The sequence below is a fragment of the Colius striatus genome, chromosome 1, assembly GCF_028858725.1.
Source record: "Colius striatus isolate bColStr4 chromosome 1, bColStr4.1.hap1, whole genome shotgun sequence".
NCBI classification, from domain to species: Eukaryota; Metazoa; Chordata; class Aves; order Coliiformes; family Coliidae; genus Colius; species Colius striatus.
In genome coordinates, this window is record NC_084759.1 from 95,423,692 (window position 1) to 95,448,316 (window position 24,625).

The 24,625-nt window shown below is 38.1% G+C and overlaps 1 protein-coding gene across 6 annotated transcripts in view; it reads left to right on the top strand.

Annotated features, from left to right (window-relative positions):
- The window catches only part of GART (phosphoribosylglycinamide formyltransferase, phosphoribosylglycinamide synthetase, phosphoribosylaminoimidazole synthetase), a 40,268-nt gene that overhangs the window by 13,713 nt on the left and 1,930 nt on the right, over window positions 1-24,625 (top strand). For 5 of the 6 annotated variants that reach the window (XM_062001547.1, XM_062001583.1, XM_062001555.1 and 2 more), the window contains 16 exons: window positions 1,250-1,318; window positions 3,290-3,415; window positions 4,264-4,351; window positions 4,769-4,854; window positions 5,549-5,717; window positions 6,304-6,535; window positions 9,254-9,348; window positions 11,802-11,911; window positions 12,483-12,681; window positions 15,793-16,041; window positions 16,387-16,539; window positions 17,694-17,897; window positions 18,229-18,360; window positions 18,943-19,073; window positions 20,561-20,702; window positions 23,777-23,892. In XM_062001547.1, coding sequence (XP_061857531.1) covers window positions 1,250-1,318; window positions 3,290-3,415; window positions 4,264-4,351; window positions 4,769-4,854; window positions 5,549-5,717; window positions 6,304-6,535; window positions 9,254-9,348; window positions 11,802-11,911; window positions 12,483-12,681; window positions 15,793-16,041; window positions 16,387-16,539; window positions 17,694-17,897; window positions 18,229-18,360; window positions 18,943-19,073; window positions 20,561-20,702; window positions 23,777-23,892 — 2,301 coding nt within the window. The remainder of the gene's footprint in view (window positions 1-1,249; window positions 1,319-3,289; window positions 3,416-4,263; window positions 4,352-4,768; window positions 4,855-5,548; window positions 5,718-6,303; window positions 6,536-9,253; window positions 9,349-11,801; window positions 11,912-12,482; window positions 12,682-15,792; window positions 16,042-16,386; window positions 16,540-17,693; window positions 17,898-18,228; window positions 18,361-18,942; window positions 19,074-20,560; window positions 20,703-23,776; window positions 23,893-24,625) is intronic. The other variant, XM_062001592.1, reaches the window with a different exon arrangement.

Genomic DNA, 24,625 nt, shown 5'->3' on the forward strand with positions numbered 1-24,625 from the left:
ATGTCATGCACTAACTGAAAGAGTTTTCACACAAAGTAAGTTGTTAACCGTGTCAGAGTCTCAAAAATATTCTTTTTTTCTATGTCATGTGAACTTTGCTAAAAGACATCAAATCTTTTGACCATTATTTGGACAGCTGTATAGCACTGTCATATTTATTGGTTGAGGAAGAGTTGTACTCAGTCTTTCTAGGCATGTTTCCTGTAGGCTAAAATAAAGTAATTCTTAATGAAAACCCACACTTATTTCCATATGGATATCTTTTTTTTTTTAAACAAATGCCTGAGACTGCTGTATTCAAACAGGTACTGCAGTGCTGTAATATTAACACTGTAATTAAACTAGATCTTGACAAACATCATCAGCTTTCGGACTCCAGTCACACAACATTTTAATGTGTTGTAAAATTCCAGTGGAATTATTTCAAGTTAAATATACCTTTAGGTAGGATATTCAACAATTATATTAGGACCATCAAAATCTGAAGAGAAACAAAATGAAGCCATTTCATCTGAACAGTTAGGAACGTACTGCTGGAAAATAAGACACATACAGGTCAAGTCCTCAGCTGATGTCAGCAGCACAGCATCTTACAATTCAGTGGAGCTATGCTGATAAATAGGTGATATCATCTGACACACATGTATTTTGAAAGTCAAAATATGATGTCTGCACTCACACCTTGTTGTGTGTGTATGTGTGTGGAAGGCTATAGGACAGATACATTTGTTAACAAGTGGCCTAATATCTTGAACAAAAAAAAAAATGCATTAGAGATTCTTGTAGACCCACAAAATTATCTTGTCACTGTGGGCTGGTTGTTCTTAGTTGCCTAAATATGTAGTGAGCATTCAAACACTGCGTTGGAATATGAAAATATTGATCCTATATTCTAAGGAATCGCAGTTTCTTCTAAAGTAAAAGTTCAGACTATAGACTTGCAAGTTGTTAGTCTCAATATCATGGCTGCAAACTTCTGAAGGCTAAGCATGAGAAATTGCTCAGGAAGACCTAAGTGTCATCTGCAATTTAAAAATATTCAGGCATAAAACCTGCACTTATTTAAGAATAAACAGAGAAGAGGAGCAAAGATTTTACCATTGCTAACATACCCAGGGCAGTGAATAGATTAATAGTCACAAAACTGTACTGCATATTTCTTGCTGTGTTAAGTATATTTTTTCTTGTTGCATTTTGAATAATTTAAAATAACTGAAACAGAACTAATGACATTTTGTTTTTACTATAGGACAAGACTTTTGGCACAGCTGGGGAAACTGTTGTTGTTGAAGAACTTCTTGAAGGAGAAGAAGTTTCTGTAAGTAGCACTTTGATTATACATGTTATAAACTATTTAGGAAACACTATGCAAGTACCTACAGCAGGAAGTGTAGGATTTTATTACTTTGATTAAAACCAGTTATCTATTTATAAATAAAATTGTGTTAATCAAAGACAGCTTTGTTAAGAACCCGACTTCCTGCAGTCTGTTAAAAGAATGCTTTTTTTTAAAGAGATAACTCAAACAGTAATCAACTGTTGCCACATGGAAAAAATAATCAAACATTAAAAATTATGAGTGTCATTGAGTGTGCAGTTCTGTGTTATGATTTCTTTGACAGCCTAAGATGTCCCTTCCACTTCTTCTTCACTGCTATTTGCCTTTCATTCGGTTACACTAGTTACCTGTTCATAAAGCTACAATGTAAAGGCCTTTTTTCAAAGAAATCAACACCACCACTTTGCATATTTTCTATGTTCTGTTTTAGAGCCCAATGCCATTCAAATAGGTACAGGTAACCTGATGTTAAAGTGCAGAGCAAGGCAAGGAGTTGTGAGCAAGGGGGGATGGAGACTTTCTTTCATCAGCTTTTCTGATGAAGGGAATATATTTAACTGCGTCATGAGGAAGCAGTAAACTCCTTTGGAGCAAGGGAACAATCAACTTAATACAGATGCAGGCAGGATCCTCTTTAACCAGTTTCATTGCCAGAGATACTGCAATGTGGAAGTGCACTCGGGGACTAAAGAACCTATAACCAAAGCTTGATTAATGTTTTTGTGGTGTTGATTTACTCTGTAGATGTAGAGAGAACATTTCCTTCATTTTATGCTGATTCAGCTCTTTCATTTTAAAAAAAGTGTATCTGATTTGATTATCAGAATGTGAAGGAGAAATAGAGAACTAGAGCCTAGGTTTTGAGGTGGCAGGGCAACTTGATACCTGCATCAGAGACAGTAAAACAGCCAAGTACCAGCTCAGGTTCCTGAGTCCTGTAGCTGGATCTTATGGACTTATGCTGGATGTTATGAACACTTAGCTTGGACGTGGTGGTATTTATGAAGTAAACCATCATGTCCAAATGTTTCCAGTCTTTGCATAGTCTGGTTTCTTGCCTGATATGAAGACATTAAATGTGCAGATATTGGTCATCTTTATTCCATCCTCCTTGGTTTGACCTTTTTAGGAGCTAAGGTTATCTAGATCTTCATTCTCTGGTGGAAAATATGAAATGCTCTGAGTTAGTTCTTAGAATACTAGCAGACTTACTGAAATATAACACAATAATATAAACATGCATTTTAAAGGGAGTTTTTTTAAGCGTTTTTTCTATGCTGATTGATAACAATGAAGAAAACATACTGCTTACCTTGCCTGTCAAAATAATTCACCTTCCACAAATGGCTATAGTTTTTAAAATATTAATATTTTGGCTTTTTGGGGTTTTGTAGGGGAATCCTTGCTTGTTTTTCAATTGGTATGATAAAATGTACTAGTAGTAGTCCAGACAGCAAACATCCAGTTACAGAAGATGCCAGCAGGCTTGTTATTATGAAGATATTGAGGATAAAAGCATCTGCTACAGAAGTAATTTATATATAAGAAAAAAAATAGCTTTATTAACAAGGAAAAGGAAACCTTGAAAGGAATGTAATGCCTTCCTTTCTGGGCAGGGTGGAAGAAGAAGGAGAAATGAAGTAGCTTCCATGGTGGAGCATTTTTATTTTTGTTTTTAACCTTTTGAGTGTTTATTTTTAGTACATATATTGATGTTATAATGTTTGTGCATTATATGAAAGGTTATATCTGTAGGAAGGTTGTACACAATGCACTCCCTGCTGAGGGAAAATGGAAATGTTTAGAGTACTGTAGTTTGTTTTACCAGGGAGATGGAATGTATACTGTCAAATATCCACTTGTAACATTGAAAATCACTTATATTTGCACTTTTTTGTGCTTTCATTTTAATGGTACCCTGGAGTTTTGATTGTTCTCTTTGTTTTCTAGTGCTTGTGTTTCACTGATGGTGTCACAATTGCTACCATGCCCCCAGCCCAGGACCACAAACGATTAATGGATGGAGACGAAGGTCCTAACACTGGAGGGATGGGAGCTTATTCCCCAACACCTCAGGTAAAAATGTATTGCTAAGCAGGTGTTTCACAACAGCTGTACTACAGCTCTAGTATTGAAAGTAGGTGAGAATTTTTAGTTCCACCATAATGAACAAGAGAGAATGGACTCTTGTGTATCGAAGGAGTTGCCTAAAACAGACACAGTCAAGTAAAGTCCGTAACTAATAAATTTGTTTCTCTAAAGAGGAAGATATTTGTACCAACTTCCTTGTAATTATAAAGGTGTAAGTGTTGTTATTTCTGCAACCTTGTATTTTGAATCGTAAGAACCAAGTGCTTCAACCCACATTTTTATCTTGTACCAGACTAAGCTGATGATGGATATTTGCTGTGGCTTATAGTCATTCAGTTTCCATTTGGCAAGGACCTTATATTTGCAGAAGGACTTACTTTGCTTTCTCTTTACCTCTGTCATGGCCAGTGACTTTTCTTTTTTTATTTCAAAACAATATGAGATTTGTTCCTCTATAAAGGTATTCATTTTCTTTCTTGAATAGAATTTGCTTATTGATCACTGTAATTTCCAATTGCCATTTGTTTTTAGGAGGCCTTATCTAGATTCCTGTGTGTCTGTGCAAATGGTTTGTTCCAATGAAGCCAGTGGGATTGTTTGCACATATACACCTAAGTATGGAAAAATATGTGAAGAAATGCAAACAGTTGTTTTAATGCTGTGATATGTTGTCTGAGGAGAGAGAAAAAAAATGTTGTCTCTCTCATGTATTTTTGAGTGAGCAAAAGCCCATCCAGGTGTTCTGCTTGGCTCATAAAAACACTAGCCATCATAACAGGAAAAATCATGCACTCCATTTTTATAAACACTGTTTTCTAATCCTGTTTTGTTAGGTTTCTAAAGATTTACTGCAGAAAATAAGAGATACCATTCTTCAGAAAACTGTTGATGGCATGAGGAAAGAAGGTGTCCCCTATTTTGGTATGTACAAAATTTGGGGTTTTTTTAATGACAAGGAGAAAGACTGTTTTTTATACTTTGTCCTCTTTATGGGCCTAACTCGCCCTGTAAGTTAAGGAAGACAGCTTTGATTTGTTTGGAAACCAGGTTTGATATCAGTGATTTGATTTAGAATCCATTGAAATCAATGGAAATAATTTTATTAACGGTGGATAGTCATCAAGTAAGGAAGAACAGAAAGGAAAACGTGTGAAAATAGGCTGCAAAATTGTAACCACAACTATTTCTGCCTGATTTATTTTTAATATTTCTCAAGTGTTAACACTCTACCTTTAAGTGACACAGGTGGCACCTTTTAAACACTATTATTAAGAGATTCAAAACACATGACCCGTGCAGCTGCTTAGATAGCTTTTTTGTGTAATTTTTTTTTTCTAGGTGTGCTTTATGCTGGATTAATGCTTACCAAAGATGGACCTAAAGTTCTCGAGTTTAACTGCAGATTTGGTGACCCAGAATGTCAGGTGAGTGATTTTGTAGGCAGATGCAGTTTGCTACTATGGGAGGAGAAAAGTCAGTTACCATCTACCATTATTCTTAACTAACTTTCAGATGAAAAATTAACAAATTACACTGAGATTTAAATTTTTTGGCTTGTTTACTCAAGACAGAAAGCCTTTTATGAAATCGTTCCATTCCAGAGAAGATGCCAGGAGGTTATACTCGAATATGACCTTGATAAGTTTAAGCCTGAGTGAAACTCGACACTTTCCTATCTTTTCCAGAATGGGTCCTGCTCTGGCAGGGGGGTTGGACTAGAAGATCTTTCAAGGTCCCTTCCAACCCTTAAGATTCTGTGATTCTGAGTTGGATTTTTTTTTTTAAACTTTATTAAAGAACACTTCTTTTCCCAACTTCCTGTTGACAAATGGAACAAACCCCTTCATTTCTGTTCTTCACAACAAATACAGCTCTTTGACCTCTACCTTTACCTTTCCACATGCAGCACTTCTTTTACTCATAGAAATTAATCTCCAAGGAAGAGCATTTTCAAATGTACATAGATTATGCACAGTGTGTATGTCTGTATGTGTGAAAACAAATTATAGTAACATACTTGTTTAATGTTATTTTTACAGTTGCATTAGTATTTTTTAAAGCCCAGTGATCTGATAATGTACACTGTTTTCTTTAATTTGCTAATCTGTATTTTTATAGGTAATTCTTCCACTGTTGAAAAGTGATTTATATGAAGTTATGCAAGCGATTATCAATAAAAAGTTATCTAATTCCATGCCAGTTTGGTTTGAAGACAGTGCAGTTGTGACAGTGGTCATGGCCAGTGAAGGGTATCCAGGAGCATATCCCAAGGGTTTAGAAATAACAGGTAAGTGTAGCAAGAGAAACTGCAGAAGTCTGATTCCTCTCCTGCCCTCTCTCTGTTCTCTCTTTTGCCACGTGACAGTGAATCAGTGCAACTCAGATTCATAGAAACTGTAGATCTTGTGGTGTGGGTCAGCAAAAGGTCACTGAATTCCCATACCTCAAAGTTTAGTGGTAGTGCACCCATCCCATTTTCAGTTCTCCACAATATATGTTTAAGTTCCATAGCAGTTTCTTTAATATATGCTACAGTAAAGTAGTTCCAGGCTGATCACTGATTCTGATACATAATGCTGATGCTGGTATGTTTTGTGGTCTCTGTGTCAGTGAGATCTAAAATCTAACTGGAGTTAGATGTTCTATAGAGATGTTTCACCTAAATGCCTCTTCCTCTGAGCACACAAGTAGCAGACTTGTCTCTCCTCAAAATGTAGTTTTTACAAATTTATTCCTTTTTTCCCAGCATAATCACACAGAGTTTGATTGTTGTTTCCAGACACAGTCAGTGAGTGCTGAATATTCATTTGTTATTAAATGGAGAATGTACTAATCGATTTTTCTGTGTTTATTTTCTTAAACAACAATCACAGGACTTTCTAAAGCTAAACAACTAGGATTGGAAGTGTTCCACGCAGGCACAGCCCTGAAGGACGGCAAAGTGGTGACTAGTGGGGGAAGAGTCCTTACAGTAACTGCTATTAAAGAGGATCTAATGGCAGCACTGCAAGAAGCCAACAAGGGAGTAGCAGCCATACACTTCAAGGGTGCCATTTATAGAAAGGACATTGGTTATCGGGCTATAGCTTTCCTGAGACAATCCAGGTAGATATTTGAAGTACTTGCAAGGGAAATAACTGATATAAAAGGAACTTAAAGATGCCACCAGTTCACATTCATAAACTGATGTTGATATTATGTATAACTCTAGACAAGTTTTAATTACCATCCATGTAAGCAATCTAAACAGGACCAGCCAAGGAGGGAACAGGCTTTTCGATGGCATCCATGTCCTTGCTCTCCCAAGTCTGACTTAAACTACAATGACAAGCACATAGATATAAGTTGTGCAGTTGGAGTCTACTCTATCTGTTTTAGGGAAGGTGAACTTCTGGTTCTTGGGCGTTAAACCATAGCTTTTGCTCTAGATTTGTATTGTCCGTAAGTCTAGTGTTAATATCACGAAATGTACAGATAAAGTTTGAGCTATTTTTGGGTTCTTTTTAGATATGGTTACAAATGATTTTGAAACACCTACCTCGCGATATGCATTTTAATGGAATAGTTGACTAACAATATGGGTAGGATTTATCACTCCTTTTTGTTATTATTCCTCTTATTTCCATAGTACACGGTTTAACAGTCTTGAGATGATATAGGTGTGGGGTTTTTTAAAGCAGTTTGTCCTACTGTCCCTGTTGTTATTGATAGCTTCTTGCAGGTTTTTAGACTCATTTTTACCTCATATGAAGCATATCTGTCTGCTTATGCTCCAGTTAACTCAAAACAGGACTTTTGATAATACGTTATTTTTTAGCCTATGAAACATACTAATAAGAATTCAATTTTTGCTGACAGTGTATACGGATTAGTATGTTGTAAAATTATGACCAATAAACTTACTAAATCAACCAGGACATTCGTATTTAGTTTTCTTTCTCAAGTACTGTCATCTTTTGAGAAATTTATGTGAAAATATGTAATTAGTATTTGTGTTGTAGCAGGAAAAAATCAGGTCAATGTGTGAGGCAAGAGAAGAAGGTAATTTTAATTCACAGTTCTCTAAAACACTGCTTTCATGGTGATCCATAGCCATGGAGTTTCTTGACTGGAGTGCTTGTATGCTGGGAGGATCCCTTATAGCTTATAAAGGAGACTCCTTGGAACTGTTTACATTCAGTGCCTATTTCACTGCCCTTGAGTCTTCACCAGCCTTTGCTCAGACATCCTAAAATTGGAAGGACAGTCAGACGTGTTTCACTTTGGACTCTGTGGCTCACAATTAAGGAAGGGTGGTGACTGGCTCCTGTTGCCAGCTTTGCAGGATTGAGCCCTAAGCAGTTCATTTTGTGAAAACAGAATATTTATTAAATAAAAAGTATTTAGTAAAATTTAAAGAATTAAACATTCTTTAAAGGAATCAAAATATATATCATGCTTTTAAAATTTATCATGTTCAGACTGAAAGGTCCTAACTTCAGTCTTTTATTATTGCAGGCTAGTATTTCCTTGAATCTCATTCACAGGTTGAACATCTGCTTCTTATAATTATTTTCCTCTAGCAAATTTCTGAGCAGCAATATAAATGTCAATGCAGATACCTTTATGTTTTCCTGGTAGCACCACTCTTTGGCCAGCTGTCTTTTATTGTATTTGTCCTTCATAATCAACAGTGCTTTTCACCCTTAGAATTTAAACCTAACACAGAATCGTATCAATAAAAGAGCTAAAATAGGTATGAACCTAAAGTAGGGATGCACCAGGTTCTGTCACTGACAGTGCAGAAATAACAGTTGCTTAACTGGAGTGAGACACATTTGGTACATCTAGTAATGAAAAGTCATTAATCTCACTATCTCCAAAATTGGAAGGTCTTTTTGTGCATATGGGATGTCCCCAGTTGATCATACGGACAGGCAAGTTCCATATACCAGTTTGTTTTCCCTATTGTATGGCTGTATATAAAAAAGCCACCTGGGGCTTATGGACATTTCTTTCTAGATTGCTAAAAGGGACCTCAGGAACCTAGGTCTTGCAAAATAAACTTTAAAATCTATACTTTAATGGAAAGTCTGTTTAAATAAAAATAATATGTGGCTGGTTTTGTGGTTATATTCCAGTTGATAAGGAGGGGCAACCTTCAAGCTACAGATGTAAAACTCTCCAAGTGTCACAGAGGACTATTGATTTATGTGATGCTTCTGTTTTGAAAAGCTAACTTGAGCTTGATCCTGCACAGTGCTGAGGTGTACTGATTTAGCCATGTGTTTTTGTCTACGTTCTGTTTTGAGCAGAGGCACTGTACAACAGACACCTCAGTATCTGGACCAGGGGTTCAAATCTTGCAAAATCAGGTCCTTTATTCCATCTGTTTTACCTTGTTGTTAGGTTTTATGTTTGATTGGGGTTTATCTCAGTATCTGACTGGATTGCATGTGATATTGATGCTCTGATGCTGTCTTCAAGATGTCTGGAACTGTTTGCTTATGGCAGACTCTGTGGTGCAAATCCACAAGGTTTTGTTTCTTCAGTATAATATTCCTTCAGATATATGTGTGATGTCAGACTGCAAAGAGTAAAAAGACTAACCTTTGAGCCATTGAACCTGCCTGAAATGAGTTCTGCAATGCTTAGAAATTATTTCATATGAGCAAAGTTACTGTACAAGTGGGAAAATAGTTTTACTTGGCAGCAGAATAGGATTCTGAATGGTTAATCCCCTTAGCGACACAGTGATGTAAAGAAGTAAACATTATTTAAAAATATATGTTTGTGCATTTAGTAATCAATTGCTGTAACATTTTTCTTTAAACATTCTTTCAGAGGCCTGACTTACAAAAACAGTGGGGTAGACATTGCAGCAGGGAATACTTTGGTTCAGAAAATTAAACCCCTAGCTGCAGCCACATCAAGGTCAGGTAAGGCTTGAACCTTCTATTCCTGTCTCGGTTCACGGCAGTAAGGCTTATCATTTGATCTTTATCTTGATACTAAAGCTCACAGTGACATGTTCTACGTATTTCTAAATTGCACAAGAAATATCTACAGTAAGCAAATGCCTGTGATTTCTTTAAAACATTCTTCTTAACTTTGCAATTTTTTTCTTCACAAAATGACTCATCTCCATAGTGTCACGAATGTTAGAGAGGGCAGTTCAGCCCTCTGAAAGGGTAAATGCAAGCAAAAAAATCCTACTGTTTATTGCTATTTTTGATCACGTGGATTATTACTTCTTGCACAGTGAACTATGCAGTTTTTGTAAATGAATGTTTAGAAAAGTGTACAAGATGCAGAGTTCCTCAGACGTACTGTCTGTTACTTGAGATAGATGCATCTTTTCCTTGCTTAAAACCGAATCAAATAGTCCCTTTTTGTTGTTGTGATCTCAAACACATCTTTCTCTAGCACATTATTCTAGTTGTTCTGATAGATTTAAAATGTCACTAATTTACAAAACAACTCTTTTGTTTCAAATTAGCTGAGACCTTTCGAATAATGTCAGATATACATGGAGAGAAAAATATAGATAAATACTGACACGTTAGTACAACTAGTAATTTCTTAACATTCATAGTATCACAGAGTCACGGAATAACAGAATCTTAAGGATTTGAAGGGACCTCGAAAGATCGTCTATTCCAACCCCCCTGCCATAGCAGGCCACCTAGAGTAGTATTTTCTAGTCACGTTTGTTTCACTCTTGGGATTTCACCAATCTGAGTTTTCAGGTTACCATGTATTGTGATTTCCCAGCTGAAATCAGGACATCATATTTAACCTATCACAACCAGTCTTAGGAACAAGAAGTCTTCATATACTATAAGTAGCAGTATTAACAAAGAGATAAGAAATTTTGATTGGCAAATGCCTAGTTGTCATTTTTTCCCAGGAAGCAGTGGGCCTCAATCTGTTACCAGATCTGTTCCGTCTCCGTCTTTCAGGAAAATACTAATTGCAAGGGTGAAATATATCAGTCACAGTAATTATTGAATATTCAATCGCAAAATTTTTAGGGTTTAGCATTAGGGTGATATCTCCTTCCTTGGAGGTCTTCAAGACCCACCTGGACATGTTCTTATGCGACCTGATCTAGGTGACCCTGCTTCTGCAGGGGGGTTGGACTAGATGATCTCTAAAGGTCCCTTCCAACCCCTACCATTCTATGATATCTTGGTTTCAGCTGAGATAGTTAATTTTCTTCCTAAATGCTGCTACAGGACTGTATTTTGGATTTAACATGAGAATACTATTGATCACATACTTGTTAGTTCAATTGTTGCTGAGCAGTGCTTATCCTAAGTCAAGGATTTTTCAGTTTCCTATGCTCTGCCAGCAAGGAGGTGCACAAGAAGCTGGGAGGGAGCATGGCCAGAACAGCTGGCCAGAATAGCTAAAGGGATATCCCACAAGATAGAATATTATGCCCAGGATATAAATTGTGGGCAGCTGGCTCTCAAGGTGCTGGGGATGGTCACTGCTCAAGGACTGGCTGGGCATCAGTCAGCAGGCAGTGTGCAATTGCATTGTGCATCACTTGTCTTTCTGTGGGTTTTATTATTCTCTCTTTTTGTTATTCATCATCATAATTATTATATTTTAAATTATTGATATTATTACATTTAATTCTAGTTATTAATTTAATTTTAGTTATTAAACTGTTCTTACCTCAACCCACAAGTTTTACTTAGTTTTCCTTGTTCTCCTTCCCATCCCACTGGGGAACAAGTGGCTGTGTGGTGCTTAGCTGCTAGCTGGGGTTAAACCATGGCAGGTAATAATGAAGAAAATAGGCACAGAAAAACATAGATGGTTAGGAGCTCCCGTCAGAGAAAAGTTTCCTGGTGACAAAGCAAAGTCATGTTCATAGAATCACAGAATGGTAGGGGTTGGAAGGGACCTTTAGAGATCATCTAGTCCAACCCCTCTGCAGAAGCAGGTTCATCTAGATCAGATCACATAGGAACCAGGCGGGTCCTGAAGACCTCCAAGGAAGGAGAGTCCACACCCTCCCTGGGCAGCCTGTGCCAGGGCTCCCTCACCTGAACAGTGAAATAGTTTTTTCTTATGTTTAAGTGGAACTTTTTTTGTTCCAGCTTCATCCCATTACCCCTTGTCCTGTTGCTAGCTACTATAGAAAAAAGGGATGTCCCAACCTCCTGACACCCACTCTTTAGATATTTGTAAATGTTAATAAGATCTCCCCTCAGTCTCCTCTTCTGCAGACTAAACAGCCCCAGTTCCCACAGCCTTTCCTCGTATGAAAGATGTTCCAGTCCCCTGAAACAAACATCTGAGAGAATTCGTGTTAGAGATCCTGGAGAAACCCATGAAAGTAAAAAATTATTATTTTCTCTTTTTTTCTGGCTGGCAGGCTGCAATGCAGAGCTTGGAGGATTTGCTGGCCTCTTTGATTTGAAAGCTGCTGGTTACAAAGATCCTATCTTGGTATCTGGAACTGATGGTGTTGGCACAAAACTCAAGGTAATGTGAAAATCCATGTAAAGGAAAGAAAATAGCACAGAAGGGAAAATGTTTTAAAAGAAATATCAATTGTGTTTTATAAATACCAATTTTTCTTTCTAAAAAGAGAATGAAAAATGAAATTGCCCTGCTTCAGGAAAAAGAAATGTGTTTAACTTCTGGCATGTAAATAGCCATACATGAAATGATGCTTAAAATAACTAATTTTTAATATTAAATATGCCATCAGGTACTCCATCTCATTAAGGAAGAATCTTTCCACCCTCAGAAAGATTATGCAAGGATAAAAGATATTTAATTATACGGTTGCTATTGTGTTTACGCAAACTGCAATGAAACCCTTTCCAGTTCAGTCCCCTTCCAAAAAGTGCCTTTTGTACTTGCCAGTTAAAAAAAGGTAACAGTTCCTAAAATAAAATGTTAGGAGAGGCTCACAGGGATGATAATATCTGAAGCTGCTCCTCAAAAAACATCCTTACAGCACGATTTCAATCCCTTTCCATTGCAGACTCCCGGCTCGTGTTTGAGTTCCTCAAAGCTAACCAATGGATTCTCTCGCTGTGTTTTGCAGATTGCACAAGTGTGTAACAAACATGACACCATAGGTCAGGACCTGGTTGCCATGTGTGTCAATGACATCCTGGCTCAAGGAGCAGAGCCTCTCTTCTTCCTTGACTATTTTGCCTGTGGCAAACTTGACGTTGAAGTGGCTCAGGGTGTCATTGCAGGAATAGCTGAAGCTTGCAAAATTGCAGGATGTGCTCTTTTGGGTATGAACACTCTTCTTTGAAGGATATGAAAAATCTTATGCAATATCTTTATAATTGATTTTAATGTGTTTGTTTTCCTACTCTGTTGATAGAGGAGTGAAAAAAAAAAACCCTAAGCATCTGAGGTCTTTGTTTTCCGACGACGTAATCTCAATGCACTAGAAGACAGTGTTCAACAAGTGTTGCATTTAGCTCAGGGAGTTGCATATGAATGATTTCTGTCTTTTCATTTCACTTTGTAACTATAACAGCTACCTAGAAAATGAATAATTCATGTATTTTAATTCTTTATATTTTTCAAGTAAATTTTAAACATGCCAAATAGATGGGTTTATTTTTATCCGAAAGGAAATCTTCACATTTTGTGTAGAAACAATGTTTATATTTGTTGCTGTGCATGCACATGTCCTTGTGTGCATACATATTATCCTTTGAACCCTCTTGACTCATTTTGACTGTTTGACAGGAAAGGTAGAGGTCTCGCAGCTATTGTGTTCCCGCAAGCTTCAAAAACTAGAAAGCCTGAGGATGTCACTATGAATGAAGCAAAATCTTCTGCTGGAACTCGCTGTTTAAGATGCAGAAGCTAACCGCAAGGCAGAAAGATAAAAGATTCCTGGTTTCATTAGTTACAAAACTAAGAGCAAAATTATTTGTCTGCTGAAGACTTGCTGAAGGGTTGTTTCACAGAGATTAGTGTATTCCAAGATGTTAAAGACTCAAATTTTACTTTTCAGCCCTATAATGAAAATACACAATACATTTTACTAGCAAATTATTTATGCATTCTGATATACAATAATCTAGTTATCCATGAAAATGATAACAGTATAGAGCTTTAACACTGTTCAACTCCATGGAAATATTTCTAGATCAGTGAAAAACACATTCTTTTGTGTAAGTCTTTAGTTTCTAAAAGGAGTACAACACAGGGTTAAATTTTAAAGCAGTGAAACTCAGAAAGTTCAGTTTCCTCACACATTTAATTGGAGACTGAAAACGACAGTTCAAGTGTCTTACTTTAGGTACTATATCATTGGGAATACAATAATTCTGCCTCTCTCCTTTTTTACAATTCTTTAAGAAAATTACTAACAAAAGTATTTTCTAAGCAAGAGTCTTTCATTTTGAGGCAGTTTATAAGCTTTGAACAGGAGGCTATTTATGTTATGGTTTATTAATTTTTGCAGGTGAACTGTTAGTCAGCTTTATATTTGTTTTAAGGTCTTCTCTCAATTTTTCAAATGTAATCAAACCGTTCATGCTTCAGCATAAACACATGTTATGTGACATCTCGCTATGAGATTACTGAATGTCGAGATTTTATTTCCAAATGGAAGGTTTTAAAACTGCAAAGGGCTTTGGATACTGTCGTAAATAATAAATAATTACCAGAGAATTAATAATAAATAATTACCAGAGAATATTTTCTCAAAAATGTTAATGGGTTAGCAAATATATTTTTGTTCTCATATAAAAAGAAGTGCAAATTCAAAACAGCCACCATTTGTTCTCAAAATTTCTGTCACTCTCAGAAAAGAAGGAACAGAGATGATGCAGTAACTCTGAACTTGAGGAAAAGCTTTTCTGTAGCCTGGATCATCAAAATAAATTTCACCTGGGGCTCCAGCTTCACACATTCATGTCATTGTGCATGTATATAGCATGTAGATCTATCCTTGTAGAGTATCATCTCATAAAAGTCTAATTTGAAGTATGTTCCAACCTGGCATTTCTGCAACACAGCTCAACCACCTTATCTCGTCACACAACTTGATAGCGAGGTACTGAAGGGTATCTCACAAACGTTATTAAATACAGATTTAAACTGATGCAAATGAACTTTGGTTTTAAAGTTGGTTATAGCAAGTTAATGTAGAAACCTGGAAAAACTTCCAGAGAATCTAATATTGAGCAGCGTCAATCACTGAGCACAAGAGCAGATTCCATCGTTGCTCAGGTAAATTTGGAGCCCTTTCAGGGACACTTCCTGGAAAGAGAACAATTTTGTATTGAACAAAACCTGATGAACAGGCTGCTCAGAGAGGTTGTGGAGTCTCCTGCTCTGGAGGTTTTCAAAACCTGTCTGGACATATCTGTGTAACTTGATCAATGTGAACCTCTTTAGCAGGGGTTGGAAAAGAAAAGTAAGATGGTACCAGTCAGCATGTTGGGCAGAGGTTCTAATAGAATGACAACTTTATTATTGTTATTTGCATGCAGTTGTTACCAGCAGAAGGGTTTGGAGAACAATGAGATGTCTCTGAGGATAGCTGGGGAGGGGATAGTGTGAAGATGCCTGTTTGGAAAACTTTGGGGGGTGCAGCAAATATTCGTTTCGTACAAGTGCCTCTCTCTACAGTGAGTCACGACAGCCAGAATACAAGTCTTCAACAGTGAAGACCATGTCTGAGCAGTGCTGTGCATTTTTGTGTAAGCTAGGGAAGCCACCATCTCAGACTGCATCATTTCTGAATCAGGTCAGCCAGGTAAAACATAGTTTTCAGGACAAAACAAGAGGATATTCTAACAATCAGGATATAATAGCCTAGACAACAGTTCATCTGCATGGATGGGTAGGAAAGGGCCTCTTTTAGAGGAGTTCTCCCAAAACAGTCTATAAACCTTAGATGTTCAGGGTTGGCATGGTAATGAGAGCCAGGTTGCCAACAGGAGTGGCAGAAGGACAGTGTTGTATGCAAAATCTCTGTGAAGGCAAATGAGACTAATAGCTAAGTTATTCCTTTGATGTCCTTGCATGAATTCCTTTTATCTCTTGTATCTTGTAGGTTTTTCATGGAGAATATTAAACATGGTAGAAATCTGGGAATACAAAGCACTAAATATGTACTTTGATTTTAAAACGTGAATGCACAGCGTTTTTATAACTGGTTGTCAGAGTGGGGAAGAAAACATTCTTCCCTAATTTGCTAATTTGTTTCTTCAGTTGAAGGGCTTGTGACAAACATATCTTAAATTATTTTTAATGTTTGTCTAATTAAAAAACCTAGCCTGTTAATGCCTTATGAGTTTAAAACTTTGAAGAATTGCATGCCTCCTGGTCCCATTCATTTCCCAGCACGCCCTTTCTCCTCTTTTTGGTTCCCATAGGAGGAGAAACTGCTGAAATGCCAGGCATGTATCCACCCGGAGAGTATGACTTGGCTGGCTTTGCTGTTGGTGCAGTAGAGAGAGGGCAGATGCTGCCTCAGCTGGAGAGAATTGCTGATGGAGACGTGGTTATTGGAGTAGCTTCTTCTGGGGTTCACAGCAATGGGTACAGCCTCGTAAGGAAGATTGTGGAAAAGTCATCATTTGATTTCTCTTCTCTAGTTGGTGTCTCCGGTGATCAGACATTAGGTACCACTTCTAATGCAGTTTCTTGTATTATAACTTGGACTTCAGGGCAGGCAACTGTCACACAGTTGATTTGTCTGTGCCTTTGCTCTTGTAATTTTTCTATGGTGCTAATAAAATATTCTCTTCTTTACATGTTCTCATCTTTTTTTTTTCCCGTGAATCATATATGCAGGAAAGATATTAAAAGAGGGAGATAAATAACAAATTGTCTGATAAAAAAAGGTAGAACATTGTGTTTTTCTCTGTAGTACAATGCTCATTAGTATTCAGCAAATCAATATTTTGAGTTTCCATCAATTTTATGTTCTGTGCTGTAACTGGTCTTTCACCCTCTTTCATCTACAGGAGATCTCTTGTTAACCCCAACTAAAATCTACAGCAAGACTCTGTTGCCTGTCCTTCGCTCAGGCCACGTGAAAGCTTTTGCCCACATCACTGGAGGGGGTTTGCTGGAAAACATCCCCAGAGTTCTCCCAGAGTCCTTTGGTGTCGTTTTAGGTGAGAGAAAAAGAAAAGCAATGGAAGAATCCTCGTGTTAATATGGATTGATGTGGAAGCCTGTGTATGTGGGGCCATATCAACTGATTTGTGCTGTAATAGCTGAGTGTGCCTGTCTAGAAAAGTTTGCTTTTTTCTTCATTGTTGCTGAATTTCTCCTTGTGCCTGAATCAGACCCAGTCAAAACACTTCTCAAGACTGCTACCCATTGAATTCACTTCCCCTTATGGCGTTTTGGATTGAATTTTTGAGGAAATTCTGCCCATACTTGCAAAAATGAAACAACTTTAAAAGCAATCCAAAGTGAGCTGTCACCATTTGCAATAACCTACAAAATTATTGCTAATTAAATGATATGCATGAAGTTTTCAGTTAGCATTCAGATATGGTTAGTAGCTCAGGTACTTCTTCTGCTATCCAATATACCTTAATTAATCCTCACCCCAGTCTCATCAGGCACGCCAGAAATAGAGAAAGTACAGTGTGGAAAGGTAAATGACTTACTACAGGTTAAGCATTGTTCATTGGGCTATTAAATAAAACAAGGGAACCGATATTGAGGTGCAGAACTGCATGTGAATCATCCTTCCACTCGTCCTCAGTGGACACTAGTATCCTCAGTGGATACTGGTATGTGTAAATGTGGATAATGAGTATTTTTAAGATAACATGACAAGAAAGAAACTTTCTGTCTTTAGAGTTCCTTTACAGTGGTTCATCCAGTAGCATTTCTCATTCTGCTCTAAATCATCCTTACTTTGTTGGAACTGGTGGCAGTGTGAGAGTCTTGTGACAGTTTTTAAGGCTATCATTCCTATACAATAATTGCTCTAGAAGCAGATTTGTCACCTTTAAAAAGATTTTCCAAAGACTGCCTTAGAACCCATTTTGAATTAAAGTTTAACAGACTGCAGTGGAGCAATAGCATTAATTTCCTCCCAGAGTGACACTTTTTTCTACTCCCAAGTCTTATTCAGTAAGGAAGGCAAAAACATCCTGTTTCCATGCATGGAAGCCAGTTTCACTCAAGCTAACGCTGCTATGGGACTTTGTGCTTTCCATCCAGTTCTTGCCTCTTAATACTCTTAAGAATTTTAGCATTTGCCTGTTGGTAGTAATTTCCACTCTTTCTTTGTATTTTCTTTTTTTTTCAGATGCTCTTACCTGGAAGATTCCTGAAATCTTTTGCTGGCTCCATAAAGAAGGGAACCTCTCTGAAGAGGAAATGACTCGGACGTTTAATTGTGGTATCGGTGCTGTTTTGGTAGTTCAGAAGGAGCTGGCTCAGCAGGTCCTCAAGGACATACAGCAGCACGAGGCAGCCTGGCTGATTGGAAAAGTTGTCTCCCTACAAAAAGGTTATTAAATGTGTATTTTCTTAAAACAAACAAACAAAAAAAAGCAGAGCTGAATTCCTTAGCTGGTGAGACTCGGTGGAGGTTGGCTGAAAATCTCTTCATTGACATCTCCACAGGTCTTTTGCACAGATTATTAAGATGACAGTCCTCACAACTTCAGTCTTAGTCCATAGAACATGTGCTCAGCAATGTCAGATGTCGCTAGAACTATAAATAAATAATGAGTAGTTAAGCAGTGTCATTAATCTCTTTTCATGGATATTTCACTTCTCTCTGTTTCTGTTTCATTGTTGTTTTGGTTTTGATTTTTTTCTTTCTTTTATGGGTTCAGGCTCTGCCCCTGTCAAAGTCCATAATCTGCTTCGAGCCTTTCAAGCAAATAGGTCACTGTCTGTGCAAAGCCATATCCAAGGCAAAATCCAAACAAACAAAGTGAAGGTTGCTGTCCTTATCTCTGGAACAGGTGAGAGTCATCTTCTTTACTGTAGTGTAGAACAGACTATTGGAAAAGGAACTTCTGCTCAGATTTAAAATTTCTTAAGTCCTGGTTTTCCCTTCCAGTAACAAACAGAATAGATTTTGCCCTTGGATTAATTTCAGTCACAAACAGAAGGATCTTTAACCTCTGCTGCAAACTGACTATGAATTGCAGCTGCGTTCATTTAATCTGCAAATCTCTGCATGTCTCCAGATTCAAGTAACCACTGTGTTGCAGCATTACTTCACAACTAGATGAGGATTTCTTCTTGCCGCGTAGGCATTCCAAAGGTTTCCAGCGTTCTCATTTGCTAGGAAGTAGACCATCATTCCAATTCCATAAATCACAGTTTACAAATACAATTGCTAGTAGAAGCCCCGTGGCCTCCAGGTGTCAAATTCAGTTCCCATTAAGATCAATTAAAAACGAATTGTTGTTAACACCACAATGGGGTGTTTGGGTTGGATCTAACCCACGTTGCTGCTTATGTAAATCCTCTTCCAGCTGTTAACTGTATTCATTCTCCAGGAATGACTTGATATTTATGACATTTTTTTTCACTCATAGGCACAAACCTGGAAGCCCTCATAAACAGCACAAAGAAGCCCACCAGTTTCGCACAAATAGTCCTTGTTATTTCTAACAAAGCTGATGTGGAGGGGTTAAGGAAAGCTGAAAGAGCTGGTATTACTACAAGGGTAAGTACTTCTCATCTTTTTAAACTTAGCCATCGTTAGCTCTGACTGGAGCGGGAACGTACTGTGAGATAATGAGTTTTACTAAGGTAAGAGATGGTTTGATAGGAAGCCTTAGCTTTTCTTTTTTGGTCTCTCATGAACTTGTGGCCTTGGGCAAACTACTGAACATGAAAAGCAAAATATTTCCTTTTCTCCTTCTGAGAGATGCTGCCAGCAATCCTGATGGGTTTAGGAACAGTCATTATATGAAACCAGCGCAAAACTTTCACAGTTACAGCTTGAACTTTGCCATTTATTTAACTGTAGTGCATTTGTACTAAGGTGGCAAGCTGTTTTGTTTGAATTTCATTTTTAAATTACATACTAAACAGACATGGTAGCTCGTCTGAATGAAGTAACAAGGTCAGACTCAATGGGACTTTGCACTGACTCCCTGGACATTGCTTCAGGTTCTTCGGGATTCATTCAAAGCAAACTGTGTTTCCCTCAGTGTCAGTGGATCCAGTGCTTCAATGCTTTGCCCATTTGTATTACAGATATGAAATGCTACTGTCCTGACTTAGAAGCACTTTACAGTCTCTCTTCCCTGGTAACTGCAGACATAGGGAAGATTTGGGCCCAATGCAAGTCTTGTTATCAACTTTAACAGTAGTGAGACCTGAATGTTAGTGCTGCTATCTATTATTTGGGAGTACATGAAGATAACAAGAAAAATATGTCCATGGTATGCAGAGGAAGAAAAAATGTACAATGAGAAAAAAATATAGTCTTGGAGAGCTGATGGTCTCAGCGGCTAAGATGGAGAGTGAATGGTAAAACAGAAGCAGTGAGAAGTACCTGGAGGTTATGTTTTTAGTTATCCAGTTCTGGTTTTTTTTCAAAACTACCGTGGTAAATAAGGTAGGGATTAAGAGGTACTTCTATTTAAAAGGTTGTGGATGTTATATATATACTTATATAGTTATATAGCCTTCCTCCTGCTTAAATTAGTGGAAGCATTCTGGATGGATATATGTAACTCAAGTGTATTGACCGTATGCAGTAAGGGCTGTTGTGTGAGTTTGTGATGAGCTTTTCTTTCAAGCTTTTGTGGTATAATTTTCAGGAAGGTTTGTCAGCTTAAAACTGTCAGAGCCCTTGAATTGAGTGAAATTGTCGTAAGACTTTAGGTTGTCCTAATGACCTACATTTGTAGGTGTTTAAATTGTGTCAAAATGCTGGGGCCTACAGCTGTGGGCCTAATAAAGCTCTTGTTTATTCTGATGATGGCTCTGTATGAATAGGAGTAAAGACTGCACATTTGTCTGTTTGCTGCATGGGTTTACAAACTGTTCTTCTTGCTCTGGATGTGCACGCAACTCAAGCCACTCACAGAGAGCTACATGGTTTTTGTTTATTACTCCAGAGTATCATTTTATTGTGCTTTTAGGGCTTTTAGATTAAAATAACACCGTGTCCATATTTCTTTGTCTTTTGGGTTATGACAGGTTATTAACCATAAATTGTATGGAAGTCGCGTTGAATTTGACAATGCAGTTGACAAAGTCCTTGAAGAGTTCTCAGTTGAGCTCATCTGTCTGGCTGGATTTATGCGAATACTGTCAGGTCCTTTTGTCAAAAAATGGGAAGGTAAGCACAGTGTGGTAGTGCATGCATTTAAAAAAAAAGGGAGGGGTGGAATTTATAGTTTATCCTCAGGAAAGAGATAGAAAAGGGACCATATCAATTCCGAGCTTGCAGGAAACTAGCCTCTTTCCATGTTGTAAGGAAAAGGGTAAGAAAGAGAAAGGCAGTATTTTTCTCCTTCCCTCTTACCATTTTCACGTAGGTTTAAAGAAGCTGAGGGCAAATTCAGATCTCTTAGTCTTTGATTTATTAGAAAGTATTTTAAAATAAGGCTGTGAAGGCTTCAGACCTCTGCAAAGATGAGGTGCAGGGTAAATTGTTGCCTTGGCAATAGGTAAGTGTCAATAAGTGGAGATGAGCATCCAGCCATGGAGAATTCCTTTCCCTAACAGATGACCTGCTTTGGCTGCACATAAAATTGCAAAGCTAGGCAGCAATATGCATTTCTTACTAACAAGACTTTGCCAGTCTTCTGGTCAAACATTCCACGAGCTGTCTGAATCCAAGGGTGGCATGTTTCACTGGCAGATTAGACTCTTGTTTGTCCAAAGTGTTCACAGTGTCTCCATTCTGGTCATCTTTTACAATTTTTCCAGGTCTTTGTCAGAGGCTGGTAACACCTCCACCTACCTCAGTGGCTGTTCTCCCTCCCTGAGTTGTTACATTCCTCTGCTTTTCTCTCGCTGTTTCTTGTAGGGAGTCCTGAATCACACAGGCAGGTGCTCTTCTCACTGTGCTTTGGATTCAGTCATGGTTATTGAAATTTGTTTTTGCTCGTACCAGTTACAGGCTGGTCAGCTTTAACATTCCAACTCTCTGGGTGGCCTTTATTGTTCATGTGGCAACTCTGGGTGTGTCTATGACAAAGGCCTTTCACACCTAAACTACTTTTCAAGACCCCTCTTTAAAATTGATGGCGCAAAACACATTCCTAGGAGGCAATTCATTTTATGCTAACGCTGTTGGATAAAGTAAGTCGGGTGAATTGTTTTGTTTCTCTCCATTTGTTATAGAGTCTAAAAGATGAAATTGTAGATGTCAGTGCTGTAGACAGTTAGGAGAGAGGAATCCCTTACGACAACAGATGTGTTTTGAGGATACTATCTACATAGAGGGCAGAAAATATCTTTCTCTGGTGCAGAGATCTTGTGCAAGTAAAGGATGAGTTTAGTTTCCTCTGATTTAGGGACAGAGTACTGCAGTGCTGATGATCATCATGCACAGTGCAGGATTTACATTACTTGTCTAAGTAGCCCAAGAGCAAAAGAAAATAGGTTTCTTCTTACCTTACAGGATGGTTAAGTCATTTTTTAAATGCCAAGCACTAAATTGAGCTTAAGAACAGATACCTACCTGAGTTCTGACCAAGAGTATGCCTCATCTTAGATGTAATCTCAAACATCCAGGTCAACGATCTATGTCAGCCAACAGTAGCCTGCTGTAAAACCCTGACCTGGCCATGCCTAGGCGCTGACTACCCTAAATTATCCATGAGTAATCCATTCTTCTTGCTGCTCTCTTAAAAACTCTTACTTTTTCTTTCTCTTACAATCACAAGGATACAGAGTATGAAGTCAGTTGTGAAACTCTTGCTTAAGAGCCTTGAAATGTTACTTTTGAATATTAACATAAAGGACAGAATAGAAAACCAAAACAAAGGCAAGCAAATGGAAAACCACATTCCCTCAGACTGTTTCTGACAGTCCTGTAATGAGAAACTGGGGAAACTCAGATGGAAGCGCAGAGTGTTGCTTTCGGTTCACTGTCCCAAATATTTTTTGCTCAATCAGGAGGCAGGGGGATGCTGATGCTTAAAAATAGGGTACTTTTGAGATAGCAACCACATTTGAGATATTATTCAAGATCAGTTGATGCTTTTGCCCAAGTTGCACAAGTCAATATCTGCGTGAGCTGTTGCAGTGCGAGTACAGATTTCGTGCGGTGCAGCCAGAAATGGCTTTCATTTCACATTACAAAATCCTAAGCCTCTATTTCTGTACACCGCTGCCTCCGCCAGCATATGTCAGCTCAGTCTGGCTGCTTGGCATTTACGTGGTGTTCAGTGAATCCTGGTGACATGCAGCCTTCCCAAACTGGAGGCATGCAGAGACGGCGGGGGTGTACCATACTGCACTATAAATAGCAGCGATGGCCACTTTCCTTTTCATCCTGTAAGGGTTTGTACTGAATCTTAAGAGAAGATGTAGGGCTGTCAAGAGCACCTTTTGACTTCAGTCTGGTCCAGAATAGGTGGGAGGAGTGGTCACAAATGTATTAATAGCAAGCAGGGGAAGTCTGACAGAAGGTTTTCTTACAGATTAACCATCCCATTGCTGAAGTGATGAGAGCCTGAGGTCACGAGCAGCCGCTCTCCCTCACTTTGCAGCTAGGCAGGAACTCAGGCATATGCTTTCTCTTTTAAGGGCAATACAGGCTTCCCAGGGTTATAACCATGGTCATACCTGGTTGAGCATTAGAGGTTACATTATCAATTTCAGGATCCCCCAGACAACTTTCCGTGTGGAAAGTAGTAGTGGTAGGACAGGTGCCATTCAGAAGGGCAGAGAGAAGGGCTCCTAGATGAGCAGCTGTTGTCTTTTATTTAGCCAAAGCAGGTGTAGAGGAAAAGACCAGGCTAAAGAATTTTTGCCTTGTCACGGAGAGTCTGTTATGTCATTTGAAACTGCACCAAGTCGCTACTGGGTGCTGAGTTTGTAAGAAAGAGACTTGTGCTTGTGATCAATGAAGGGAAGAACAAGATGCTGAAGAAAAGGACAGCTACATAAAAAAAAATTAATCATTATTAGTCACTGGAGAAATAGGCTTTACCCATGCCATTAGTTGTAATTGATTGCTGTCTTTGATTTGTCCAAAACTGTGAGACATTCGGAAATGCTTTGGGCTGGGTACCTGTCAGTGTCACCGAAAAAAGTGTATGCAAAAGTTGTGAAGTCTTTTTCACTGATGTATTTTGTTTCTCTGTTGATTATTGTACTTGGAACACTTTGGTAAGGCTGAATGCTAAAAGACAATGACCATTATTTATTATATATTATAATCATGTTATAATTTTACAGGAAAAATACTGAATATCCACCCGTCTCTACTGCCTTCTTTCAAGGGAGCAAATGCCCACAAGTTGGTGTTAGAAGCCGGAGTCCGAGTTACAGGCTGTACTGTACACTTTGTAGCTGTAAGTACTTCCTTCTCCCTCCCTTTAACTCTGAAATTCATTAGTTTTTTCACCTCAGAGCTTGCTTGGAATGCCCTTATACCACCACATTTGATTACCTTTTCTCCTTTGTTCATTCATAATGTTTGTTAAGCAGTATTTTGCTTTGGTTTGCTGTCCCTGGAGAAGGAACTGGAAATGAATAGTCTCCACAGGAGTTTAAACTTTACCTAAACTTCTTTTGCAAGCATCCCACTGCTGTTGTCCACCAGCTGGAACGGAGATACTAGTTCATATAGGGTCTTGTCTAACCCCAAATCTTTATTACTACACATCACCAGCTTCTTAGGTGTTATCATACTCCCTTCCTTACTTGTGGCTTTCAAGAGAAAGGGGAAAAAAAAAACCCCACAAACCAATGACCCTGGAACTAGAAGCTCGGATTTTTTAAGAAGTAATCCAATGTTTGTGGAAACAGAGGAAAAACTTCAGAATTTATGGCAGTCAGAATCTGAGAAAATAAAAGCTGGAGATCTCTCAGCTTGGAAGATGCACATTTTTGTCAATTTATGGAGAATATTTTCCATCCTGTTCAGTTCTGATGGTTGACAGTAACTTGTCTCCCCTTCTCTGCTGCATTCTTCAGATTATTCTTGCCTTTCCCCTGCCCCTGAAATCTGTTCTCATGAGTTTTGCTTTCTTTTGGAAATAGAGGCTAAAACTATTTTTCCAGACAGAAGGAAAATTGCATTCA